Source organism: Gymnodraco acuticeps, unplaced genomic scaffold (genome assembly GCF_902827175.1).
Source record: "Gymnodraco acuticeps unplaced genomic scaffold, fGymAcu1.1, whole genome shotgun sequence".
Classification (NCBI taxonomy): Eukaryota; Metazoa; Chordata; class Actinopteri; order Perciformes; family Bathydraconidae; genus Gymnodraco; species Gymnodraco acuticeps.
This window is the reverse complement of record NW_022990368.1, coordinates 682,815-710,062: the sequence shown is the minus strand read 5'-3', so window position 1 is coordinate 710,062 and position 27,248 is coordinate 682,815. Positions and strand designations below refer to the sequence as shown.

The following is a 27,248-nucleotide window of genomic DNA, read 5'->3' as shown; positions in this document are numbered from 1 at the left end:
GATTAGACATGTTATGTCATATTTTACTTTGTATTATTAAAGTTATTTTTATTTAAATGATCTTAAATTAGTATGTTTCTTGGTTTTGCACAACCTAAAACACAAGCTCCCATTTTCTGGAGAAACAGGTAAAGGAGAGTGAGAGGTCAAGTAAAGACCCGTTCAGTCTTCAAAGGTCTTTTTAAAGGAACAAACGAGGAGAGACGAGTCAGAACAAAACAAAAACGTCAAACACTTCTGAGAGCTGGGAAGGTGCATTAAAGCCATTTCCTGTCTGAACAGTTACTAAGAGCCTCATTTGTGAAGCTTTTACTGAGGCAAAAACGCTCTTTGAAGAAACAAGGTTTTAAAAACACTTTTCCATTTTCTTGATTTGACACTTCTATTCTGTCAAATTAACATTTTTCAATTTCCACAAACCCTAACGTGCAGTCACAGTGGCCAAGAGTACATTTTATTCATTTTTATACTAAATGATAATTATCTGATAGCAACATCTGAGTGACTGTCAAGATAAATATGCAGACTTCTATTTTAGTACCGTCAGTACATCAAAGCCCCTCATCTTTATTAAGAACAGAAGTAATGTCAATCTGTTAGGATTCTGATCCGGGGTATTTTGACAGCTTTGCATTAATGTTTAAAGGTCCCATGTCATGCTTTTCTGGTTATTACCTTGTGTGTTATGTAGCCTTTTCTGCATGTAAACGGTCTGCAGAGTCACAAACCCTCAAAGTACACCCTGTAGCGAGCACAACTCTAACACAGAAAAGACCTGTCTGCTGCCCCAGAACGCCTCGTTGGAGATTTATCTTTTTCCATTTGTTTCTTCCGGGAACCAAAATGGACCAATCCGCGGAGCTCCTCACACCAGGACCTTTAGCGTACATTTTCCACTAACAGGGAGTCCACTTAACTTGCATAGACCTCCCTGGTTGGTAATAGACGAGTTGGGATCGCAGAGAAATGCTCTCCGCAGACCCATGCTCACAGCTTTTATAAACCTTTTCTTACTCAATATCAAGCCACACTTATTGTTTTTACTTCGGCTGTGAGTGTTTGTGTGAGCTCAGGATGAGTTTCGCACTGTATCGCCGACCCGGAAACCACACCAGTAAGCCAGCTCACTGAGCAGTGAGCCTCGCAACGTTCCGACCAATCAGAGCACATTGGGCTCACAGGGAGGGGGGGGGGGGGGGGGGCAGGAGCCCCAACAAGCCGTTTAGGACAGAGAGTGAATACCTGGTGAATACACATACTATGATGCTGTATGAGAAACCAATGTGAGTTTGGAACATTGCACAGTATAAATCCTTTTTAGTATACCTCAACAATGGAATTATGATCAGTAGAAATGAGCATGACATGTGACCTTTAAATAAACAATATTTCCAGACGATCAATTTTCAGAATGAAAGCCTGAAGTGTTGTATGAACAGCTCAGTTGATCAATTGATAGTATAACAAAATGACTGTCATTTCAGTTTATCTAAATATGAAGCAACCACAACGACAGTGGGCCGTTGCACAATGACAGATTTACAGAAAGTTAATTTAAATGTAGTTCTTCTGACGATTATTGATTAAGGTTTGTGTTCAGTGTTTTTCAAATAAAATGTTCAGATTAAATCCAAAGCGTTACAGCCAAATGTATGTATCTCTTAAAAAATGAAGCAAATACACAGACAACATTGTTTTCAAAAGTATCTATTAAGTAATTAAGTTTCAGTAAAAAAACAGAACAGAAACAGGAATAATTCAAACACAAATGTATATGTTCTCTTCATTAATTCAATGAATGTGTAATCATTTCTCACTGAAAACCATCTTTACATTTGAACCCAAACACAGCATTTATCCATTATTTGTATTGACTCCATCAGAGTGTAGGTCCTCTTAGCAGTAATTCCATTGGACAAGCAAAAAACAATACAATGAAATTATAATGTTTCTGATTTCTTCACAACTAACCTGGTAAACTCTTTTTTTTTGCAGGCGTGTTGCTGGCTGCTTTTCTCTGTGTATTGTATTGTGTTTATATGCAGAATTGAAAGCATTACCCAAGAGTCTAATTTCTAAAGAAAAAACAAATCTACTTTCTTATTGACTACTATGTTTACACTCTGAATACATCACATGGTATCCACAAGCTGTTCCCATTCTCAAGCATAAATTACAAATAGCTTTCCATTATTTATTCAATTGAAATCTGATCTGTGGTTGGGAATGTATGGTACAGTTCACACAGTGTACTTCTCCTCCCCTTGCCTCTGAGCTTTGTGGTAGTGCGTGTAGCTGCCGTACAGCTCGTTGAAAACCTCTCTGACTCCCATCTGCAGCCCGGCCGTCAGAAACTTGATATCCTGCTCCATACACAGGTCCAGTATCCGATAGATCCCCTCCGTTAGATGCAGCTTTACGTCTGGACGCAGAGTAACCTGGAGAGGAAGATAAGAGGGAAGGAGAACATATATGGATCTGAGGTCAAAACAATGTTCTTATCTATTTCATAAATCCTATCTTTGTTTCACCATCCATAGGCTTAGTAACATCAGGCAGCGATGATCCTTTCCGTGTCACGTACTGCCATTTTCTGCTTCCAAATGTTCCTCATGCACTTAAAATAAAGATCACGTCTTTCTCTTTGTTAGTTGACTGGCAACATAATACTGTGCGGCTTCATACAGCCTGAGGCACACCTGCTGGTCACACATTATGTGCCACAATAGTTGAACATTCATCCCAGTCTCACATCCAGCTTCATAACCATGAAACTCAAATTGAGTGACATCAAATGACAGAAAACATCATCTATCCTGGCTAATGTTAATGCAAATGTAAAGAGCAGGACTCCAAAGAGAGGGGAAGGATGATCAATTAATTACTCCTGTTTGGAAAAGACACATCAAATATTTAAAGAGCCAAATGGAGCTGGTCTATGAATCTGGATTCAAAGCCCACAGGGGCTTCAGAAGGACGGCTGATTTTAAGGATGTATAAAATATCATAAGATTGTTTTTTTCAGCCTTCTGTAGATGTGTATTAACTCCATAGTAATCAGTTACTCTTCTGTTGCAACAGTTAGTCTCAACTAGGATTGCTGATGATATCTTTGACCTTAATATTGATTGTACTAAATGTTGAGATGTTGTAGGGTTGACTATTGGTGCTTTTACTAAATATACAATTATTTCTTGATTATACAATTAAATATTTAATATATAACTACGATGGAATATAATGAGTGGGTAAAGGCAAATACAGCGATAACAATCTTATAAGTTACAAGATTACATCATTTTATCTAAACACTGCCTTAAAAATATGTATCTAGTCATATCAGGGTATCGATGATTTTTTGGAGAACTGTCTATTGAACATCGTAAAAGATTTAAGAGGCACTAAATAATAAACACAATATTATGCTCTGTATCATCAACATAAATATTTAATTTTTCTGAACGTCACCATTGCCAACTCAAGTATATGTTGCAGCCTGACCGTAAAAGTGGACCGCATCATTTTTAAACAACACACACACACACACACACACACACACACACACACACACACACACACACACACACACACACACACACACACACACACACACACACACACACACACACACACACACACACACACACACACCACACACACCACACACACACACACACACACACACACACACACACACACACACCACACACCCACACACACACACACACCACACACACACACACACACACACACACACACACACACACACACACACACACACACACACACACACACACACACACACACACACACACACACACACACACACACACACACACACACACACACACACACACACACACACACACACACGAGGGGCTGTAGTCTGCCAAAATTACAATTAGTGCTTCGCTGGCTGTCCGAATACGTGGATCTGGATTTTGGGAAAACTCAATAGAACATAACGCTGCTAGACAAAGTTGTGTTTAGGTTAAGAAGTAAAACATAAAATATACAAAAAGCAAGATATCTCTGTTTCTGTTTCTTGTGTGCATTGACTCTGATCCCGTATGAGTCCAACAATATAATACAAGTACAATTCCAAACTAGTAGAGTACTCTTTTATTAGGATTTATTAACCGTAAAATGGGCAATCACATACAAATATTTGATTAAACCCATATAACACATTAATACACCCCTATTAAACCATTATGACACCTGTATTATACCAATGTTACACTTGTTATTGCACCCATACAAGATTGTTATTAGGCCCATATTGAACCAATGTAGGTAGCGCCAATAGTACACCCATATATTACATCGTTACTACACCCTTTTTACACATGGACACAGCCTTTAAAATGACTGTATCCCCTAGAATACAGAAACCATTTAAGGGTTAATAGAATAGCAAGTCTAACTCGAGACAAATGCCCAAATCCACAAACTTCTCCCACATTAAATAAAGTTGTTCTAACTGCACTGCACTCAGGTCTAATAACACCTGGCTGCCACTCAGAAAGTTCAGCTGAGGCTAAAAGCCATTAGAAGCTATTCTGACAGAGAGACGGCTAAATTAGCTATGATTTACAAAGAGGTCCATCTCTTTGAAAAGCCCCATTAGAAATCCAATGTTTGGATTATTTGATGAGTCACCCAGAGCTCAAAGGATCCCAAATACCCTTTCATCTGTCTGTCTGTCTGTCTGTATATTTTATTTTCCTTCTCTCCATGTGGAAAATGCAGAGTCAGATTGGCGTCATGTTAAATACAGTGTGTTGACAGAGAGGAGCCGCGTTCACAAGCTAGACGTTACTCACTGCTCCGTCCAGCTTTAAGCTTTTTTCCAGCACATGGAGTTACAGTAATCCGGGACCCGTTCACACAGATTTGAGCACATTCACATTCAGGCCAATGAAAATACTTCCCATCTCTGAATCTGAGCGACAGCTTCTCCGTCACCATGCTCAACTGAATCTGGCCAGCTCAACACACACCACCAGACAAACTGCTGGATCAAAGGATCAGATAAGATCCTGGTGACTGTGTTGGTGTGTGTGTGTTTTTGTGTGTGTTTGTAACCCACAGCTGTGGAAAATCAGTGGGGATGACAGCTGGGTTTGGATGAGGAATTGTGTTGACTCTGTATGATACTATGACTTCTGAGTGTGAGTGTGTGTGTGTGTGTGTGTGTGTGTGTGTGTGTGTGTGTGTGTGTGTGTGTGTGTGAGTGTGTGTGAGTGTGTACCTTCTGCAGCTCTGTGACGTACTGAGCCACCATGAAGGCCGACAGTGTGGTGAAGCTCTCGGCTGTAGCAGCAATGTGAGAGTACATCCTCTCTATTAATCTGGAGCACTGGAGATACACGTCACCGTCTGGAAATTAAGAAAAACAACAAAGATCAATGTTAAATTATAAAAGAGTTTGCATGTGATAAAAAAAGTCCTATTGAGATATCATCCCAAAGTATACACTGCGCAATATAGTTTGGATTTATTGCTGAGAAGTGAGAAAATTGGCAAACTTCTACTGTACCTTTTGAGCTTAAATTGATCCTACCGTTATAAACAATGTTGCTATACAACTGTTTAAAAACACATTAAGGATGAAATGTTTGTATTTCTTAAAAATTGAAGCGATGTGGTGAGCAGCACAGAATAAAACAAACAGAAAACCTCTCCAACTTGGTAAAAGAGCACACTGATTGGCTGGTACACAATCATTCATGCGTTGAGGAGGTAGAGATTTATGCAACAGATGTCTGCAGTTTACAATGGATTTAGAAAAGTGTATCAACATTTGTCTTTTCTGGAGGGCTACTGATGTTGAGGGGAAATCAAAAAAGTGTTTGTGTTTGGGCATGACAAATACCAGATCCAGTAACAGCAATATCTCTGTCTTGCTTATAATGTATGTAGTGGCCCTATAATTAGGGATGCACGATATTGTTTTTTTAAAAAACCGATACCGATAACTTCCTGCTTCTCAAGACCGATACCAACATTTTTTTTACGCCACTAATTATTTTAACGCGATGAACGCATGTGTATTTTTTTTCCTCGGCCGCCCCGTAGTTTCAGAGCGCATCGAGTTTAAAATACCATCTACAAGCTGATGCTGACAGCCCCGCTCCTGTCGCCCGCTTGTGGCAGACCACACTTCCACGCTCACCGGCAGGCACCGACTGGCTATTGGGAGGACCGGGAGGGTGTGTGTATGTGTGGCCCGAGCGAGCGAGAGAGACCTTACGTGCATTGTTGTTGTTAGCATCTGGTGCTAGCTAGCTGCGCTAACGGATATACGGAGCTGTTTAAATGAAAACAGAGGAGCGACATTTCGCCACAACTGCGCCGAGCACTTGACTTTATGCAGGAAGCCAGACAGTGGGACATTGTACGAAAAGTCAGCACACTCAGCACGGATAGTGCGCAACATGATTACAGCGTCCAGGCAACTCCGGTTCGAGCATATGCCTTGAGTTGCACATAGCTCCAACGCCCATACCACCGACGACATGTTTGTTTACTGTCCTGGTTTCACGGCCGCACACCATTTACGTCACAGCCAGGCATGAGTTAGGGAGCGCTGGATTTGTGAAGAACTCCCCTCTTCCTAAACCACTAATACCACAGTACTGGCAAAACGGGAGGAGCCGAGTGAAAAACAAGCGCCCCTCATCCCAATCCACCCACACCGCAGTATTTTTTTCTTTTTTTTTACCCAAAAAATATATTGTATATTATCGGGGCTATTAATACTGGTATCGGGTTTATCGAGATGACGTCATAATTCCTAATATCGGACCGATAATTATCGGGCCGATAATTATCGTGCATCCCTACCTATAATGCTTTTGGGGGTTTCCCTTTCCTGTGGTGTGTTACATAGGTTTTAATGCATGTACAGATGAAGCACTCCAGATCAGACTCAGATGGGTGTGTCCCAGTCAAAAGCCCAGCGGATGCCAGTGGCTGGGGGTGTTGCCAAATTGCTAGAGGGCGTTGCCCAATTTCCCCATTTGTTCAATTACAGGATTTAACCATGAGATGGCGCTTCATTCACAAAATACACAAAGACAACTGTTTGCAATGTTTGCAGCTCTGCAGTTGTGTTTGCTGAATACTGTAGCATTTAATCACTTATTTGTTACTGTATGGTTTTCACAAGCTACTATAATGAAAACACATCAATATTTTAGATCAAATAAAGTATATAGTTTGCTTTATGCAGTATATTTCTTGTAATATTGTTGGGGTGTTTTTACACAGTACAGTAGATTGAAGTAAATCAACTTATACATTAAGATAAGATAAGATGGACCTTTATTAATCCCGTGGGGAAATTCAGTAGTTCAAACAGCAACAGGGTGAGAGTGAAAAACAGGATAGCACAGATTCACACAGATTAATAAAATAAAAAATAAGATGAGCGATAAAAATAATAATAATGAGAAACTATGAAATAAGAAATGAATAAAACTAAAATGTAATTATCATATCATATATTATAATGTATTGTATTATTAAGTAATATCATACAGGAAACTGTAGATCCTGCTCAACAGGATGTATATGTGTATTTCTGTCGAAAGTACTGGCTTGAAACTATATGCCAGTCTTTGTTTCATGCAAAAAGACCCAATAAACAGACAAAAATAAACACGGACATACGATGATATAAAGTTAATACAGATATATTTCAGAAGTATGAATAATGGAAGCACATATTTTAATATCTTCGCCGTTATTTGATAATTTTACGAAACGGAAAATACTGGAAACTGTAGATTCTGCTCAACAGGATGTATTTACCAGGGAGGGGGTGAGGTAATCAGGTAAACGGAGTGATACGAAACGAGACGAAAAGAGACGAAGAGGGACGAAGAGGGACGGCGGGAACCGAAGAGAGACGGCGGGAAATGAGAGAGACGAAGATATACGAAGACAGGCGGCGGGAGACGAAGAGAGACGGCGGGAGACTGGATTGAAGTAAAGTGACAGACAAACATTGAGAATTTAGATATAGTTAGATAGATTTAGAGTTTTGAAGATTCAACTATGATGAAGAGAACTCTGAACGTGAGTCAAGCTTTAAGCTTGTTTTTTGACATGGAGGAGGAGGAACCTGTGATGTTGCCCTCTGTGTCGTATTGACAGAAACCGCTTTGAAGCGTGGCACAGATAAAGACAGAAAAAACTGATTTTTTACATAATGTGTATATATATATATTTGTATTATATTTATAATAACACTTTTGCCTTATCAGAATGAAATCCCATTCTACCTCAATCAAACTTTCACATTATCATAGTGACATCCCATGTATATATTTCCAGCTTTTAAATGGTTTCGTTGTGTATGTTTGTGTTACCTATGAAAAATAATATCATTTTCAAAATCTGTTTTTACGTTTTTTTTGTGATTTTGGGTCCAAAATGTTCATATAGTAGAAGATCACTGCTCTAAACAAAGTCAAACATCCTACATCCAAACGAAATAAATATAATTAATTATGATGAATACGTTAAGTCTTGTTCATTGTTTTTCACTTTTATTAAATGTTTGATATTTCCGGTGGAAATGGTGGACTATCGGACATTCAAAATGCAGCATATTTTCACTCTTACACACATATATTCTCCTTTTACATACATACATTTTCACTCTTACACACATATATTCTCCTTTTACATACATACATTTTCACTCTTACACACATATTCTCCTTTTACATACATACATTTTCACTCTTACACACATATATATTCATACATTTTGCTCTCATATTATCATATTTCAATGCACACATTCATATATTGTCACTCACACATTCATGCATTTTGTTCTCATATTCATATAATTTAATGCTCATATTTATACATTTTGCTCTCATTCGAAATCTACTAAAACAAAGTATGTCATGGTAGTGGTCAGCTGTTAAACACAAAAGTGTATCTTAAGGGCTGTAAATATAATAAGCCTGTTGTCAATTTTAGACACAGGCTTATTATATTTACAGCCCTTAATAACATTCATTTTCTGGACTCAATGTGTGTCTTGGCCGTTTTCTTTGTTCCAAGCAAACGAGTGCTTTTTGTTTTGAAATCACTTCTGCGAGTTTCGCGGGCCTCCCCCCTCGCTCCACTGACCATCAGACCATTTAGTAAGGTAACAAGCAAAAGGGCAGAAACGCCTCTCAGACGCTCTTCCGTTTACTTTTTTAATAAAGAAAAACAAATGGTCTGTAGATACACGGACTCATATAGCCTATGTATGTATACTGTAAGGAGAATGTATGTGCGTGAGAGGACCAGTATGAATTACGGGATAGAAATATGCAAACACAAACCTACAGACTGGGGGATGGGAGATCACAGGAGTGTGGGGGGGGGGGGGGGGGAGAGCTGTGGAATGTGACCCTTGGGAGAATTCCTCCACACATTCCGATGGCCAATTCGTTTTAAACAAAGAGTTCGCAACACAGGACAGCATGGGCAACATGGGGGGTGGGGGCTGGTGAACGGTCTTGTCAATGTTTGTAAACACAATCCCCAGGATGTGTCCTAATCAGGAGCCGGGTAAATGAGAGACTGAGGAGCCCCCGAAAAACAGATCCCGAAATAGCTCGTCCTCGTTTCCGCAGCAGATAGGCCTACAGTATGGTGTCTGTTATGTCAGTTATTTTTAAATAAAACGTTGAAAACTGAACTTGAAAATAGTTTCCTCTTTTTATTTTATTTATCATTTTTGGGACGGGGAGACGTGTGTGATTAAAAATTAATTTGCAGAAATGTAAAGTGATCTAACTAAGTTCTATTCATATTCTTGACGGGAAGAGCAGTGTAAATGGGTGGCCATATGCATTTGAAAAGCAATATAAATCACACAGTTATTATACAATAGGCTATAAAAGCACCATCGATAACCATTACCTTTATCCAATTCAAACTTTGGACGGGGAAAAAGGAAGGTGTACATGGTTGGGCTATACTGTAGGCCCAGGGGCGGCGGGTGCTGGAGGCAGGCTAAGCCTTCCCAAATATTTGTGTAACTGCATCCTGGTAAAATAAAAATATAATGTCTTTGACATTAGCGCTGCCATGCAGCCACCTGTGCCCTGTACCACGAAGCCAGTTCAACATACCCTGGATATGCTTGAGTTATCTTAACTAACCCTAACAAACGAGATCTCGCTAAACGGTCCTACGGCGCTGGTTATCAACTCGGTAAATCAAGCCAGGGTTTCTCTCTCCAGCTGAGAACGCGTTCACGTGAAAGGGGCGGGGTTAGCTACATTTGACCAATCACAAACAGGGACAAGTGTACTGACAGCGCAACATCATACTTCATTAATGAAAAGTAAACTAATATTAGACAAATATGAACTTTAAACATCCATGATGACTTAAACATATAATCCAGGATACAAGCCACATAGTTGCACCTGCAAGGAGAATACAGAACAACTCGTTAAAAAATAAACTACCGAGTGTTTGAAAGCGTACAACAGTTTTATGATACTGCCCCATCTAAAACACGAGGGGATCTGACTTTATTACATTTGAGTTGAGTGTTTCGTCAAATTAATGTGTTGCTTAAAATAATACTTCTGCATACAGTATATGTGACAATGTAACTAAGTGTTGCACGGCCAGATACGGCTCGAGAAGCTGACTCAGATAAGGAAATATTGTGATATCGATGTGAGATCGATGATCTGATTGATGATCTGATTGATGATGTAATATGAATGATAAGTGCGACACGTCGGCGTCTTCTCTGCATACGGCAGTTTAAACTGCATTTCCTTTTTCCTGTAATATGACTTGAGAGATTTAAACTCCGCACACTGAGCTCTGATCGGTCAGCAGGCGGTGCTTTCACTGAGTTGATCTCTTTTCTATAGACGCCGGAGGCGGGCAGCGTAAGATGAAAAAAAAAGTTATTTAGCCTTCCCAAACCTGAGCCTCACGCGCCGCCTATGTGTAGGCCTACTGTATACATACAAAGGCCATTCAAGCTAGAGTTCTTCTGGAAATGTTCACATCAGGCACCTTCAAGTTAAACAATACTAAACAATTAACACAGTAGGCCTAAATTATGTGGATTAAACCACATTTATTTCGTTAAAAATAAACAAAATATGATTTTGTTTGAATGATTAAATGTCATCAGGAACCTTCAAGTTAAACAATCAGGAGCACACTTTAATGTGCCGCCACCTCCGGACTCGGCTTGACTCGGTTTAAAGAATGCACACATGTGTTTAATCGTTTATGTCAGATATGTACTAAGTAGCCTAAATACATTTGTTCCTGCTCAAGATTAGATTCAACTTTATTGTTATTGCACATATTGCAGGTACTGAGACAACGAAATGCAGTTAAGCTTCTAACCAGGGGTGCAACAAGCAGCGAAAAGTAATGTGCACAATACTACAGAAAACAATTAACACAGTAAATTATGTGGATTAAACCACATTTATTTCGTTAAAAATAAACGAAATATGATTTTGTATGAATGATTAAATGTAGGGTGAATTGCCCTAATGTGGGAAATTTTTGCATTTCAGACTTCGGGAATATATTGCGATATGAAGCCGATACAATAAATCAAAATCCAGTACCATTCCGAAATCCCCAGTAATATTAGACACTAATAATACAGTAAACTATTAACACTGTACATATTATTGTTTGCCCGTGGGATTAGGATGATCGGTAGTGAGACCCGTGCTGCATTTTCCTCCGGTCGGATGTGATATAAAAACAAAGCGATTATTTTTGTTGTTGTAAACTCACGTGGATTAAATTTAGTGCATTCATTTCAACTCGCGAACATATGTACATTAAATGATCGTGAGGATGATGATTGAAAATCGTTTGTTTGAGCCTGGATGCATTTCCTGATCTAAAAACATAGCGATGGTTTTGTACTTACGCCAACGTGAATTAAACATTATTTTGTTAAATAAAAACATGGGGATGTTTAGTAAATGATTACATGTCTCTTATTTAGCACAGAATATGATCCTATCCGTGACATATAGATCTTAACAAATATGCTATATCAGATACCTGTAGATCAGCTGTTTATTTCACATGAGTTCCAGTGTGGCAGCTTTTTAATCACGGCTCCCCCTGGTGGATCCATGATCCATTGCAGCTGGTTTCATTATAATTAAATGTATTTATCAAGGGGGGCGTTTCAAGTCCTGCGGGGGGGTTTTCCTTTTCAGCAGGGGCCCACCCCGTGCCGATCACGGACCCGCACGGGTAGGGGTCTGAAATGGAGCGCTCCATCTGTAAATGGTCTGAAAAGGCTGAAATCCCCAAATTCCCTACAGAGGGAGTTTCTCTCCCACACACTCCCCCCGCCTGGAACACATCCATTGGCCTCTTTTGTTTACTTATATTATATTAAAGCGTGCAAACATGTCACAATAGAGGCACAAAATACAAATATGAACCTGAAAATTAGCAGATTATGTCGTCTTTAACAATCTTTTTTGCATGTGTGGAACATCAGGGTTTCAGGACTGTTATAAACTTCTCTTATTACTCTCTCTAAGAGAAAACTCAACTCCTATGCTTTTCAAAGTAGGTAAATGAAACAGGTATTTGCACAGAAAGTGGAGTGCTTCTTCCTTAAACCAGTATTTACCTCCACATTATGGTAATATAACAAGTCCTTTGGTTAGAGTGGTTGTACGTTACCTGTGTCACTGTCCCCTCGCTGCCGACCCTCCTGCATGATGGATGCCACCAGACGATAGAAGACATTCAAGAAGGACGGCGCGGCGTTCAGCATCACCTGGACACACGAGACGTTCAGTCATAAAACATCGTTTGTTTTGTAGCAGAATTGTGTAGACTTAACCTATATTATAGGTGTGGACACTCAAAGTGTTGTTTAAATCGGCTATGTTGGTTTTTCCACAGCCACAAAGAGTGGAGGACAAGCAAACCACCGAAGCACTTTGATTGCTGAATGGTTACAGTGCATGCCATATCATCTTGGTTCAGTTTCAGGACCTGTGCTTCATGACGTATCCCTCTACTCCCTCCCCCCAAATAATCTAACCATTGTTTATGTTGGAAAACCTCTATTTTCAATGATGCGGTGGGATGGTACATATATTCTTGAGGTTAATCCAACTGACTTAACAGTTTATGACACAGACTTTTACTTGAATCCAAGACCAACTTTCCATCCTCCATATTTTAAATACTGTAGCTCCCGAGTGCTTTACACACTTTAAAAATTCTAGTGGAGTTTGATTGTTCAACATGAACACCAAATATGTAGGCCAGATAACACGGAAATATGTAGACAATTAGAAGAATAGATCAAACACAAGTGATATTGCCAGTTTGATCAAATCTTTCTTTTTTGTGTACATTCTAAGAAGATTTATGGGAAGATTAAAAGGGGGAAATTAGGATGTTACGGCCCGTCCACACAGCGGCGTGCGTTGAAGCTTCCAACGCTTCTGCCCATTCACTTTGAATGGGGTGACGTCACTTTTAGCCGAACTGCATTTTGGGAAGCGACGTGGAGCGTTGCTGGCGTTGCTCGCTTCAAAAGTTGAGCAATGTTCAACTTTTGGCGCCTCGGCAGAAGCGTCAGCCAATGAAATCCCGTTTATGCAAATCTGCCAGTACAAGCGCTAGCCAATCAAACCGCGTGTATGCTGGGAGAGACTACGCAGGTCATTTCCTCATATTCAAAAAAATGGAGGGAAAATTCATTATAGCGGTAGTGAATCACCCGGTGCTGTATGATCAGTCTCTGTTCATCTACCGGGATACAAACCGGAGGAGCGAGGCATGGAGGGAGGTGGCAGAGACAGTGGGTGAAACTGGTAGGTTTTCGCCTGTTTGGGGATTTTATATCCAGTTTACTTCGTTTTAACATTGCTATTGCTTTGTATGTCGGGGGGGGGGGGGGGGGGGGGGGGGGGGGGGGGGGGGAGATTCATGTGACTGGTTGTTGGTCGCAAAAAATCCCCAAGCTTCAGACACGCCCACCGCCAAGCGTCAACGCACGCTGCTGTGTGGACGCTCCGTTAGAAGTTAACCAGAGAATCATCTTTTTTATTTTGACAGAACTGTCCTGCAATATCTGTCCATCACATCGTTTTCACTAATTAAGTCGTAACAGAGCAGCTATAAAGCTACACTCCAAAAATTACAGAAGTAAAATGGATTTCCCTTAAAGCTACGTTTGCATTTTCCGTCCACACCTCTCTCTTTGTTCCCTTTTCAAGGCCTGAAGTGGACTGAGGAGGGATGAAGAGAGAGAATATAAACGAGGAGCAGATGATGTCAGCAGCTCTAATTGGGGCTTAGTAATGGTTTCCATCAACTTATACCTGCTCCATGCCAACCACCACTGCATGCCAGCTCCCCTACCTCCCCCCCTATCACACCTCCTTTCTCCAGCTCGCTCCCTTCTTTTATACCTTTTCCTGAAACTTCCCTCGTGCATCGCATTCAAATCACAAGTCCTTTATTCTCTGCCTCTTCTCTCATTTCTACCCTGTTGTTTTGTTCTTGCCTCCACTCTCCTCTCAGTTTTATTTCCCTCCCCTTTACCTCCCTCCTTCCCCGCTGTATTTTACCCTAACAAACATCTGATATCAGTTAGCTGGTTCTTTCCTTGTTTGATTCAAAGCAGCTGCACCATTTCAGTTGTACCATGTCACTTTTTCTCAACAAAATAAATAGTCAACATTTCGGGGAAGTGTACAACAAAGAAATTATCACATTAACACCACCACAACAAAAATGCAAACGGTTGTCTGTGGGCTGGAATGTGGACTATCATTTGAATGTTTTATATTTGTAGTAAAAATGTCTCTCTTGGGAAAATGTATTTTTTGTATTCTTAGGGTGCATTCCAGTAAAAGCTGAGAATTGGGATGTTTGTGGTTTGGTGCGGCTGCAGCATGACTCTGGTAGCTGCAATATCCTTTCTTTAAAAAGACACATTCCTCTGGGGCATCCTGGGTTGCAGAGTTTAAAACACATACCGCATATTCTTTAAATAAGGTATTCAAACCAGCAGCCTTGAGCTGTAATGACCTTATTACATAAAGGTTAGGTTTGGTTCCTATAAAGGTCACAATAGGGTAAGTGCCTGATAAATAATGTTTTCTTTTTAACATCACAAAGAGCAGAGGAAAGTCTTATCCTGCATGTTCTGTGATTGATTGAGACAAAATCACAGAGGAAAGAGCCAACCTTCAATGATACAAATGGAAATGGGTTGGATATAATACTAGGACCACCTAGAAAAATCATCAAGTTAAATCAACACATTTGTAAAACAGTTTCAAGAAACACTCAACAATATAACCTTCTAGCAGGTAGGATTTATCTCAGTATCGATTGTTTTACGCTGCATTAGTTTTAGCAATGTGTATGTAATGAACCAGCGATTCAGTTTATATGAACCATAATTCAAATCTTCTGGGAAAATCTAATACACTTATTGGCATATTTTATGTTTTTGTCTCACTCACACATTTCTGCTGCACTTGTTGGTGGCTGTGTGTACGGTTACACCACATGCATTAATAACTGTATTTGTAATATTATCACATCTTGTTGCAGAGGCAAAGTCAAACCCTAGATTTCAATGTAATCCCCTATTAAATCTACGCCTATAAACCTTTGACAATGTTTTCATACAAAAAACGTTTCTTTAAATCATCTTTAAGTTAGCTTCCTCCTTCCATCAACCCTCTTCTTACCTGTGGATGACGCTGGATGATGGCAAACAGCGCCTCATGAACGGCCAGAAACACTGAGTGGTAGACGGGCGGGGTCAGGTGGTCGAGGGGCACCGACTGCAGCGCCCCGAGGATGAGGAGGACATGATGAGGGTTGGTGAGGAGCCCCTCGCCCTGACGCAGCAGTGATGTCATGGACGTCACCGTGGGAACCGTGAAAGGAACGGTCAGAGAGACGTCCTGCGTGGAGGATTTTACCAAAAACTGTAACAACAGGGATAAGCACACAGAAGAAGAGTTAGAGGAAGGATATGCAAGCAGGTAGGTGCAAACAGGTCATGAATACTTTTATGTGAAGATTAACCTGTTCAATAAAATTGCAGTTCATAATATAATTGATATAGTCCTCAAAGTACGGTAAGGGATGATTAAAATGGCATTTTAAATGGCATATTAAAAACAGCAACACAGTGTGAATCATGATACTTTCAGTATTATTTTAAATCAGGGTCTCTTTTGACATATCTGCCATGATAGTAAGCTAGAAAGAATTGTCAAGTCTTGAGTGCATATTAGTGGAAATGTACCATCCAGTTATTGAAGTTCTATATCAACCCATCCCTAGTTGCAAATGAACAAAGGCACATACATTTGACATTTCAGGGACAAGTTTTAAATGACCTTTTACGGCTCTCTAAAAGTATTTGTTAGAGAATTCAATATGAAAATCAAGATCCTGGCAACAGCAGCAGGCCTTTTCGACAGCAGGAAATCTTGCTTCATCATAGCAGGAAGAGCACAGGTGTTACTAATAACAAACAATGGCTCTGTTCATTTTAGGGAGCTTAAACCGAAGCAGCTCAAATTCAGCCATCATTTATTTGATTATCTCCACCTGTGCCGTTTCTGCTGTGACAAGTCAACATGTCCTCCGTGAAAAATGCCTATTATGTTACCATAAAACCTATTTCGGATGTTACCCTTTTTTGCCGAATTGCATTCTGTTCAAGATCTGTGTGTTGCTCCCCAGAAAATAGGACTTTTTATATCTATTCTACTGCTATTAAAGATATTATTATTTTACTGGCATTCAATTTGAATGATTTAGAACTTTTAAATTAGCCTTCTCTTACACCGCCTATTAAGAAGAAGGTGAAGAAATTATATAATCAATAGATCAGACAGATGACACAGCAGCATGGTTAGCATACTAAGAAAGTGCTGTGTGTGTAACTGTGTGTGTAACTGTGTGTGTACAGTATGTTTTAAGCAGATTGCTGTGTTGTCTGTCTGCTCCTCCCAGCAGCTCTGATGGAAACCACATTGACCTAAAAGAACCTTAGAGGAAATTACAGATAACAGGCTCTCCGACAGAAACCAGCAGACTGTGATTGTCATTTTGGCTGCCGAGTCACTCAAGACGTCTGTCACATGTGCTTCCAGTCCCTACAATGATTACTGATGTAAGGTCGAAGGAAAACATACTGCAAAAATGCTCTCAGTGTCACTGTGCCCTGCTTGTGTTTCTGTATCTGGGCATGTTACACTGAGAGTTCCTTCTTTATGATTTTCCGAATGTTATAAATGTATACCTCTATCCAACAAGTGCACTATGATATCAATTCAATTAGGGCTGTGCAATTAATCGTATTTTAATCGCGATTACGATTATGGCTTGCGACGATTATGAAAACAGCATAATTGACAAAATACGATTATTTTGCTGGGTGCGCTTTCGCCCCTCCCTAAAAGCCCACTCGGCCACGTGGGAGTGACATGTGTTGTGAGTGTTCAGCGCGAGCGAAGATGTCAGAACAAGAGCAGCAACTCGTTAAAAAGAAGGGTAAAACTATTTCCACTATTTGCAAGTACTTTGCCATTACATTTCACATCGCTAAAGATATCTGCCCAGTTAGCACTGTTAGCAACCAGGGCTTTAAGCAACTTGTCAACACGTTGGACAAGCGTTACGCAATGCCGTCTCGGTATTATTTCAGCAGGTCTGAGCTGCCTGCACTATATGACAAATGCCGTGGGGAAGTTGAGAGATGTGGCTTCAGCTGACTACTTTGCTACCACAACAGACCTATGGTCTAGCCCAGGGGTGCCCAACCAGTCGATCGCGAGATGTGTCTAAAAATAGAACAACAATATTCTGTTTTATCGTTAATGTCCTGTAACATAATCTTCCTGTGCCAGAATAATGCACTTGAACGCATCAAAGCTTTGTGATTGGCCGGCGTCACCCCATGTGTCGGGGCGTGGCTGAGGGTCTTCAGTACAGGTGGCAATATTGTCACCTGCCTGCGCTCATCTCTGAAACCAGACCATGTAAACAGGCTGGTGTTTCTTGCGAACAATCTTTAAGAGATGACATGAGCAGCCCTACCAGCATTTGCCATGGTGGCCTAAACATTTTTATTTGGTCTTAAATTGTAGTTCAACATTTATTTCCTGTTACTTCTGGACCATGACGGTTGGCCAGCCTTCAACGTTTAACTGAGTGGAATATGTTGAATATGTTTTACCAACATGTTGGCTATATGTTAAGGAGTTTTCAGTAGGTTGTGACAGTGCACTGCATCATATTTGATTTAATTTATTTTGGTCTAATTTATTTTTATTTATCATATTAATAATATATGTTTAGTATGGTTTTGGAAGTGCGCTCCAACATATTTGTTGATCTTGTTTATTGGTAAAATATTATTTGTTTTACAGTTCAATAAATGGTCAATGAATAATCGTCAAAATAATCGTGATATCAATTATTGACCCAAATAATCGTGATTATGATTTTTGCCATAATCGCACAGCCCTAAATTCAATCCATTTTCTCTGATTCACAAACATGTACTTATATACCGTTAAAATAATGTTAAGGCCTCATGTCAGGCTTTCAGAAAACTGCAATCCTCAAGTGCAATTGTCTTTTCATCCTGAAATACTGTTCACCACTCCTGAAGGTCATTTTCAACGACATTTAACAAAATGTTAATTATATTATTAATTATATAAATAATTTAGTTCAGACATTTAATGACTTTAGACTCAACCGAATGGCCAAAAACATACATTTCAACTTGGACATTAAAACCAATGACATATGACTTAACTTGGACCTGAGCCCTTTGACTTTACAAATACTTGATCCAGTCCACTAAGCCAAAAAGATTAGAACTTATGTTTTTAAGAAACCTAATTAAATGCTTAGAAAGTGCAGCATAACTTTTTATATAACTAGGTTTAGTCGCATTTTTAACACAATTTTTCTTGAACAAACAAAAACACATTTTAATATGCATTGATAATTTAATTATACTTTTACTCTGTTGTTATAATTGCAAATCAAAGTTTAGTACTTGGGACTTGATTTGAAAATTACTTGTGTGACTTGCAAAGCAATTACTTGGTCTCTCCCCTGCTGATACGACGAGCGTAATGCCAATTAAAAAATAAAAGGATTAACCCAAACAACTCCTGATACTAAAAACAAAATCCACAAATCTGTGTTTTCTTTCTATGAGTAACAAACAGGCCCACTGAAACAAATTATTTGATGTGTTTGCAGCATGGGACTTGTGTGTGTGTGTGTGTGTGTGTGTGTGTGTGTTTCTCACCACCATGGCAGATATAATCTGTGGTGCAATGAGCCACAGAGCTTTAGAGCAGGGCTCAGGTAACTGACAGCAGGAAAGCAGCTTAATGATGATCACTGCAGATAGCACCTCCTGGAGAACAGAGACAGAGGGAGAAATCTGATCATTTGATTTTCATTCAATGCGAAAGCCTACATGATTCATTGTGGCGGCAAAAAAAAAGCAGAATCTCCCTCCCATCAAGTAAGAGAGCTGTTCATATGACACATTGTAAAAACTGCACAGAAAAAATAAATAGACTCTATTCAAACAAGGGATATCTAAATGTATGAAAGTGATTAGGGTTGACCCTCACCCTGTAGTTTCCTGCCCTCAGTTTGCCTGTGTCCAGCCCCTCTCTGATCAGCAGCAGCAGCAGGTTAAACCGACCTGTGGTGCTTTTCTCCAGCAGGTGGCGCAGCAGCTCCTGCACAGCCGGCTCCAGCTCACACACATCACTCGCAGAGAGCCAAGAAGCTGAATAGCAGAAGTGAAAATGTGTCACAATCAGGATATTGATGCATTACTGAAAAACAAAACTTAAATAAGTGTTATATAAAGTTTTGATTGACACTGTCAGAGTTCATTTACCAATGAGTGAAATGAGCAGTGATGTTGCACTAAAAACGGAAATATAAGTATTTTGAATGTTTATCGTCTATATCAGCGGTTTCCAACCTGTGTGCCGCGGCCCCATAGTGGTCCGCAAAGGCATTGCAAGTGGGCCGCCAAATCATTTGCAAAACATTATGATTTGTGTGGAAACATTTCATTATTAAGATTTGTTTTTATTTTAACCTCTTTTCCTTTTTCTTTCTTGATCCTCCTTAGCAACGGTTATTACACTCCTTGAAAGCGGTCTGAACTACTGGATTAACAATGTGTCACATGTTCTGAATTGACCAATCAGAATTGAGTATTCAACTAAACCGTGTAATACAAATGTCTGTTTGTTACTGATAGCCAGCTCCTTTTCTAATTAAAATCAAAAGTACTCTGAGAACTTTATTTAGCCTCCGTATTGTTTATGGTTGAATGTGGGCCACGAAACATTTTTTGATTCTTAAGTGAGCCCTGAGTTGAAAAAGGTTGGGAACCGCTGGTCTATATAATTAAGCATTTTGATTAATGATGCCACATTTTTAGATATATTGTTTTTTATAACAATGACTTTCCTTTTCCTGCTTTTTTTTAATATTATGTCTCCTAGAAACTACAAATGTATCAAAATGGACATCTGGAACATGAGGTTATATAAATGTAATTTATGACGCTGTTAAATTACTGCTTTTTTAAGACATGATACATAGAATTATCTCAATTAAATCAGTTGTAAACTTGTGTCAATATGTACAATATGCAGAGGAGCAAAATGAAAGACAAACACTGGCTGATTGCACATGTGAAGGATATTGTTTTCTTCACGTACCCGTCAGCAGTTTGTGCACATTCTGCAGTATCTGCATGTACAGCTCGTCCAACTCCTTCCCTTCCTTCTTCTCCTCCTCCCTCTCTCCTCTGGTCTTCTCCACTGCTTTGTAGAAAGTGGACAAGAAATGGAGAGAAGAAACAAGGAAGTCCAACGGCCTATGGGCACAACTGATTTCTTTGAGGATCTGCTGGCAGCAGCCCTGATAGAGAGCCATGTGTCTCATTTGTTTCTGCTTGTTCTCGTCCTCCACTGACAGTGAGGACAGCTCGCAGTGCAGCATGACCGTCACGACTTCTACTACAAAGGCCTGGCCGAGGACTCTGGCAGGTTGGATGGGTGACTCGCTGACAGTTTGGGGTTTAAGGATGGACTCAACAGCCGGTCCTAATGAAGCGGTCGTTCTTGTGAGCATCCGAGTCAGAGTTTGATCCATTTGTTTACTCTTCCCCAAGTTAGAGGTCATTGCCTGGGAGAAGGAGGTCAGCGATGCCAGCAGGAGATGAACAGACAAAATGGATGCTCCTGGTTTACCTGACATAGCTGTTGAACTGGGAGCCACTATTTTCATGTTTGACATCTCCTCAGTGGTAAGATATGAGGCAAACTGGTCCAGGTTGAGTCGAACGCTGCTGTTTCTGATTATAATCAACTGGACTAAGGCCCTGATGAAGCCCTGCGCTTCTTTGATTAAATCCAACCAATCGGAGCTGCTTGTGACTCCGAATGCTCCATTGTTGCTGCGCCAGAGGAGAGAGGAAACGGAGGCCTGCAGCAGGGTCCCACCGTGGGTGAGCTTCAAAACACTTTGGAAGTTTCTACCCTCCAGGAAACAGGTGAGAATCCTGAGCAGCTTCACCAGGAAGAGAGCTTCATCTCCAGATTCAGGAGGCTCCTCGGCTTTCTGACTGGAGGTGGAGGTGAGCATGAAGAAGAGCAGGAGGAAAACAGAGGAGATATCCTCAGAGTTCATCCCATCTGGGTTTAGATTGGTTAAGATTTGGAGTAAGTCTACCAGCTCCTTGCTTTGTGTGTCAGTCAGCAACACAGACACCTCTCCAGCCTTTGAGGATGTCAATATATCCCCAACTATAGTCTCTTTATTCACAAGTGTGGACAGAGGCAGTCTCTCACAAGCTCCAGTTCCTTTCTCCTGAATCTTCAACAGTGTAGGACAAACCTTGGGTATATGAGCTGCCTTGAGAACACTAACAATCCTGTCTGAAAGGGAACAAACGGTAGCAGAGAACAGGGAAGGCAACTCAGCAAGAACGGGGCTTTGGACAAGTTGTGATGATACAAGAGACACGCTGAGAGAGCCGGGGGGACAGCCTTTTCCTCCGTTGGTTTGTCTGCTGAGGAGTGAACCAACAAGCATATCAGCCACACAACCCACATCTTCTCCGGTCAGGTAAGGAGCAATCAGAGGCAAGTTGGATGTGATGAGATACCAGTGAGCTGCGGGGTAAGAGCTGGAGGTCACACTCGCTATCTGCCCGTCCCATACCTGCTCTCCATCCAGACTCAACTCTAATTCTGATTTAGCTAAAATAAACTGTGCCATACTGTTTAGAAGAGCTGCTGTGTTGGGTTCAGAGAGTAAGGGGGTATCTAAGAGAACTTTTTTCATCTGTTGCAAAGTGAGGAGCTTGAGCAGCAGACGGCTCAAGGGGCTGCAGGACGGCTGCAGATGTGACGGAACAATCTCACTAGAGAGGAGGCTTTCTATCTGTGTTAGGACTGGAGCACGGTCTTCAGTCTCGCTTGCAGCGGCTGTCAGCGCTGTGTATTTGCTGCAGTGGATATCAAACAGCGTGTCGACCTCCACCAAGGTGTATCGGAGAAGCAGAGTGGCCTCAAGGGTCTTCTGTTCCCACAGTGCTCCCATGTTATACTCCGACATCTGCTCTGACTTTTTCTGGTCCAAATTATTTTTGCGTTTCCGTGGGGTACTTTGAACTGAACTTGTTTTTACATCTTTTTCTTCTGTTGACAACAGATTCAGTAGCTCCTTGACAACCTGTTGCATCTCCACAATCAAAGCCTGACTCTGCCTGACTATGGGAAGAGGAGAGGCATTGTCTAGAGTCTTCAGACTAAACAAAACAACATGTAGCAGCTGACTGAGGGAGAACAGCTTCTGAGATGCATCTTTTCTACTCTGATCTTTTTTCGCTCCATTGTCATCTACTTCACCATCAATCTCCATCTTCTCTGCCTCTCTTTCCTCCTGCACCATGTCAGGTAGTATATGTGTCCTGATGCTCTCCAACACCAATGAGCAGATCTCCAGCCCCTGGGAAGAAGGAGTGTCCAGCAGACAAGTCCTGAGCGAGGCGGAGGCGCCCTCAGAGAGCAGAGGAGGTCGGAGGTTGTCTGATGCTGGCTGACAGATCACAGTCAAGAGCTCGGAGAAGAAGCGAGGCAGCTGACGGAGCTTAGTGTATGTCTGGAGGAGACTGCACACCAGGAGCTGTTGGGGAAACAAACATTTGGTCTCAGTCAAAACTAATCCCTCACACATTTGTAATCCTGCATTCGCAAGTTGAGTTTTCTTTTCTGAAATAAACAGATCATTGAGGATTAAATGTAAAGACCTGTCTGGCCCGTTGCACTCGTGCTTCCATGCATTCAGAGTCAACCCAGGCTGAAGATAACAGCTGGTCCAGGTCTGGTTCAATAATCAGATGGTTGAGACTCAACAGCGCTTTTAAACAGCGGTACCATGCCGGGATGCTGAAGGATAAAAGGAAAAGATAACAACAATTCAACAAAGAAAAATGTTACACTTCAAAGGTTTACACTTTTTATTTTACATTCAAAGCTTTTTTTTTAACTTTTTGAATAAAGCTTGGCTTAATGTCGTAAATAAATGAGGTTTTTTTAAATATAAATGATGGTGCCGTTAAATTGCTGTTTTTTTAAAGGCTCCTGCTAATACAGGAGTGTGCGCCGGCCAAAAGGAGAGCAAACTGTTGTTCAAATATCTACAGTCTTTCTCCAGAATCACAGACTCCACCTTTAACTGAATACATCAAGGAGTTTTGGTTTACCTTGGCTGGGCGTGGTTGAAGAGCATTTGTCCCAGAGCTGCGTAAAACTTGAGTTGGACCTCTGCATGTCTGATCCGGTCTGCTGCTACATTGTAAATATCAGCTGACAGAGTCTGGTTCAGCAGGGACTCCACCGCCAGCAGAGCCAGGCTCCAGCTCTCTGGGGGACCGGGGGAGGATGGGGGAGACTTCTGCCCCGGGGAAACAGGAACTGGCTGGTCTGCTTTGGCAGGGGAGTTTTCATCGAGATGCATATCCAAGGTTGGGACCAATCTGGCGAGGAAATAAAAACACAGCATCCTGTGCGTTTCCTCACTTTCTCCTCGCCCTTTTCCGTAGCTTTCCACAAAGAACTTAAACAGCAGAGACATTGTGTTGGACTTCACAGTGTAGTGGAGGGCCGGCTCACAGTATCCTGGAGCACTCAGTTTGCAGAGTATTGCACTGACTGGCTTTAAGGGGCCTTTTGCGCCTCCAGGACCGCGTTTCCCAGACTCTTCTTTAGATGGAAGGAGCTCGTCCTTGTAGGCGGTCAGGTGCTCAGAGGGGAACAGAGCTAACTGGAGAATGGAGTCAATCTTGATGCGGAGGTCTCTGGACAGCTGCTGACGGAGGCGCAGGTGTGTGTGAGCAGCAGCAAATTCCCCAGAGGTAAGCAGGTGTCGGAGTAATACTAAAGGTTGGATCAGCTGGTTGGTTACCATGGTAGAGACTCTGTTGGGATTGGCTTGTTGTCGCTGGACAGACAAATAACATGACAGCACTTGAAGCAAGACTTCAAACAAATTAGCTGAGCGGACATTTTCCTTTGGCTTGGCAGGGGGTTTATTAGCGTCTAACTCAGGCTCACCAGGAGGAATTTCTGTTATCGGATCAATTTGGGAATGGTCCAAATCGATTTGATGACTCTCAGTCATCACTTCATCCCCACATGTGACAGATTCTGTCACTAAGGGCTCTGTGAGCAATGGCTGTTGAAGTTCACAGCAGGCCAGAGAGCAGAGCTTAGCCAGGAGATCAACTATGAGTTCATACTTTGTGGTGAAGACAGACGAGAGCGCAGGGGAAGAGAGGAGGCCCTGACACACACTGAGGATGGTGGACACACACACCGGAGACTTAGAGCCAACACGTGCACATTCCTGGAGACGGTCAAGCAGCAGCTAGAGATAAAAAGAAAAAAGGGTTGTCAGTAACATCCTCATATTTCAATCTCAACACACCATGTTTGTAGAGTAGGAATGCTCTGCAGCCAAAGCATTGAATCGTATGTGCAAGATACACATCAGTCATTTATTTTTAAAGTGAGGCAAAAAGGGTGCACATGTGTGCTGGTGTTCTTATTAAGTATTTGCAGCACACCTGTGCCATGTTGAGCCTCAGGCTGACGGTCTTGCCCCTGCTTCAGAAGAGAGTGGAGCTTCTTGCTGTGAAGAAGATCGTCAAGGTAACACCACAGTCCTTCAAGAACATCCTCAGAAAACTCCACCTTCTGGTTGTACCGGCCCGTCAGAGCGTGGGTGCACCAGTCCAACAGCACCTACATGTGAAGAGAATCGAGACAGAGTACATGGTGGACATGTATATGCTGCTTTCAAATAATTCAAAACAGACAATATGAATTACTCATGTATATCTGAAATGACAGATTATTTATCATAAACTTATCCAATTAATGAATGGAAATAGAAAATATAGCACTGTACAATACCTTAAGGGTACATTTGGTCGAAAAACATGCACTAAGATTCATGCCAAAGTCTTAAAAGTACCTCCAAAAGCAATCCAAAAGAAAAAAAGACTACAGCACTGCTAAGATTAATACATTTCAAAAAAGGCTTTATTGGAATAAAGGTGTACTGTAGGACACATATAATCTGCAGATAATGTAATGGACATAATTAACTAAACGATTTGCTGCTATTTAAGTGTAGACAATTGGTACCGGTCTTTATTGATTATACTGTACATTATGGGTTTTGTCTCAGATAATAAACTACAGTAGGCACTTCTCACAGCAAACACAGAACATCTAAAAAACAACAGCAACCATTGTCATTCTGTGAAGACACAAACACCTGTAACATAACTTAACAGTGGTTACCTGTTCCTTGTTGGGGAGCAGGCACTGAGTGGAGATCCAGGCAAAACGTGCCAGCTTTAACTTGTCCTCCCATTGAGTATGAGGACTCTTCAGTTTCAGATGGATACCTGAGTAGATGGCAGCCATCTCTTCAGATGGTGCTACTGCTGCACAGGTCTGAAGAGAGGGGAGGGAGAAGACGAGTTTTAGAAGGGTTATTCCTTTGGGGAAATTCACAAGCTAACCAGGATATAAAGTAAATAGTTAATATGAGCCCTACCTTTACAATATGCATAACTAAGTTAAATGTATGCATCAATCATAATTCAATAACATAATAAACCTACATCTGAAATGGGCCATTCTGTATAAGTTCTGCATTTAATGTATTTATTTGGTATTTATTAAGAAGCATATGTGGGTGTCAGTCAATACGTTTGTACTTTTCTTTAAGTAAACATTGCAGCGTTTTTAATTACTTTTATTTTAGTAAAAGATCGAAGTACTTCCTCCACCACTCTCTAGCAGTGATACACAACTCTGGTAAGAGAGAAGAGTGTATGAAATCTATAATAAAAAGACCATGGAAAGCGGTGTTTTAAACATAAAATAAAAAAACACCTTAAACTGATGGCTAATACAACTTCAGCCAGGTAAGCATACACAGACACACATTTTCAACAATATATCGTTAAGAGTTAAACGCAAAGGCAAATATGTGTCCTTTCATCAGATAGCATAATGAAAACAAGCTTTAACACCGACATGCGTGGTTATAGCTAAGACATCTGACATTAGCATCTTCCTGCTAAAGTCAAAGTAAGCAACTGGAGCTGTTTCTCTTCAACACGCACGCAAACAATCAATGAGCTTTAATTAAACATTGTTTAAGGATAGTTAAATGCATTTGTGGTGACTGAGTTTATCAGACTTACGACTTTTCAACCCGCACGTGTCTCCTGTTTTCAGATGTAGACGAACTTTCAACTTTCACCCTGCAGGCTAGGCACGAGCAATCGATTGACGATTTAAAGAGGCAGTATTAAAAAGTAATTATTCAAGAATGAAAAGTAGATTAAATGTGACTCCCTTTTCTTTTTATAATTAATTAAGTGACGTATTTTATTTGTTTCTTTCTTATTGTTTTCCAGATACAGTACCATTTACTTCACACTGGAAGAAGATGAACTACAGAAAAGTTACCCAAGGGAGAGATGTGTAGTTTGATCAACTGAAGCTACTTAGAAAAAGTAATCCAAACAACGAAAAATACATATAAAAAAGGTTTAAAATAGTAATTTC

At 40.8% G+C, this 27,248-nt stretch overlaps 1 protein-coding gene across 1 annotated transcript; it reads right to left on the bottom strand.

Annotated features, from left to right (window-relative positions):
• Positions 1 to 1,691: 1,691 nt before the first annotated feature.
• urb2 (URB2 ribosome biogenesis homolog) lies at positions 1,692 to 26,957 on the bottom strand. Its single transcript, XM_034224307.1, is given in 13 exon segments — positions 1,692 to 2,438; positions 5,255 to 5,382; positions 12,724 to 12,820; positions 15,765 to 16,007; positions 19,364 to 19,474; positions 19,698 to 19,858; positions 20,811 to 23,283; positions 23,408 to 23,546; positions 23,864 to 25,026; positions 25,226 to 25,261; positions 25,263 to 25,403; positions 25,968 to 26,123; positions 26,882 to 26,957. Coding segments are annotated over 12 exon segments (5,016 nt in total). The 5' UTR covers positions 26,094 to 26,123; positions 26,882 to 26,957; the 3' UTR covers positions 1,692 to 2,240.
• Positions 26,958 to 27,248: the final 291 nt, after the last annotated feature.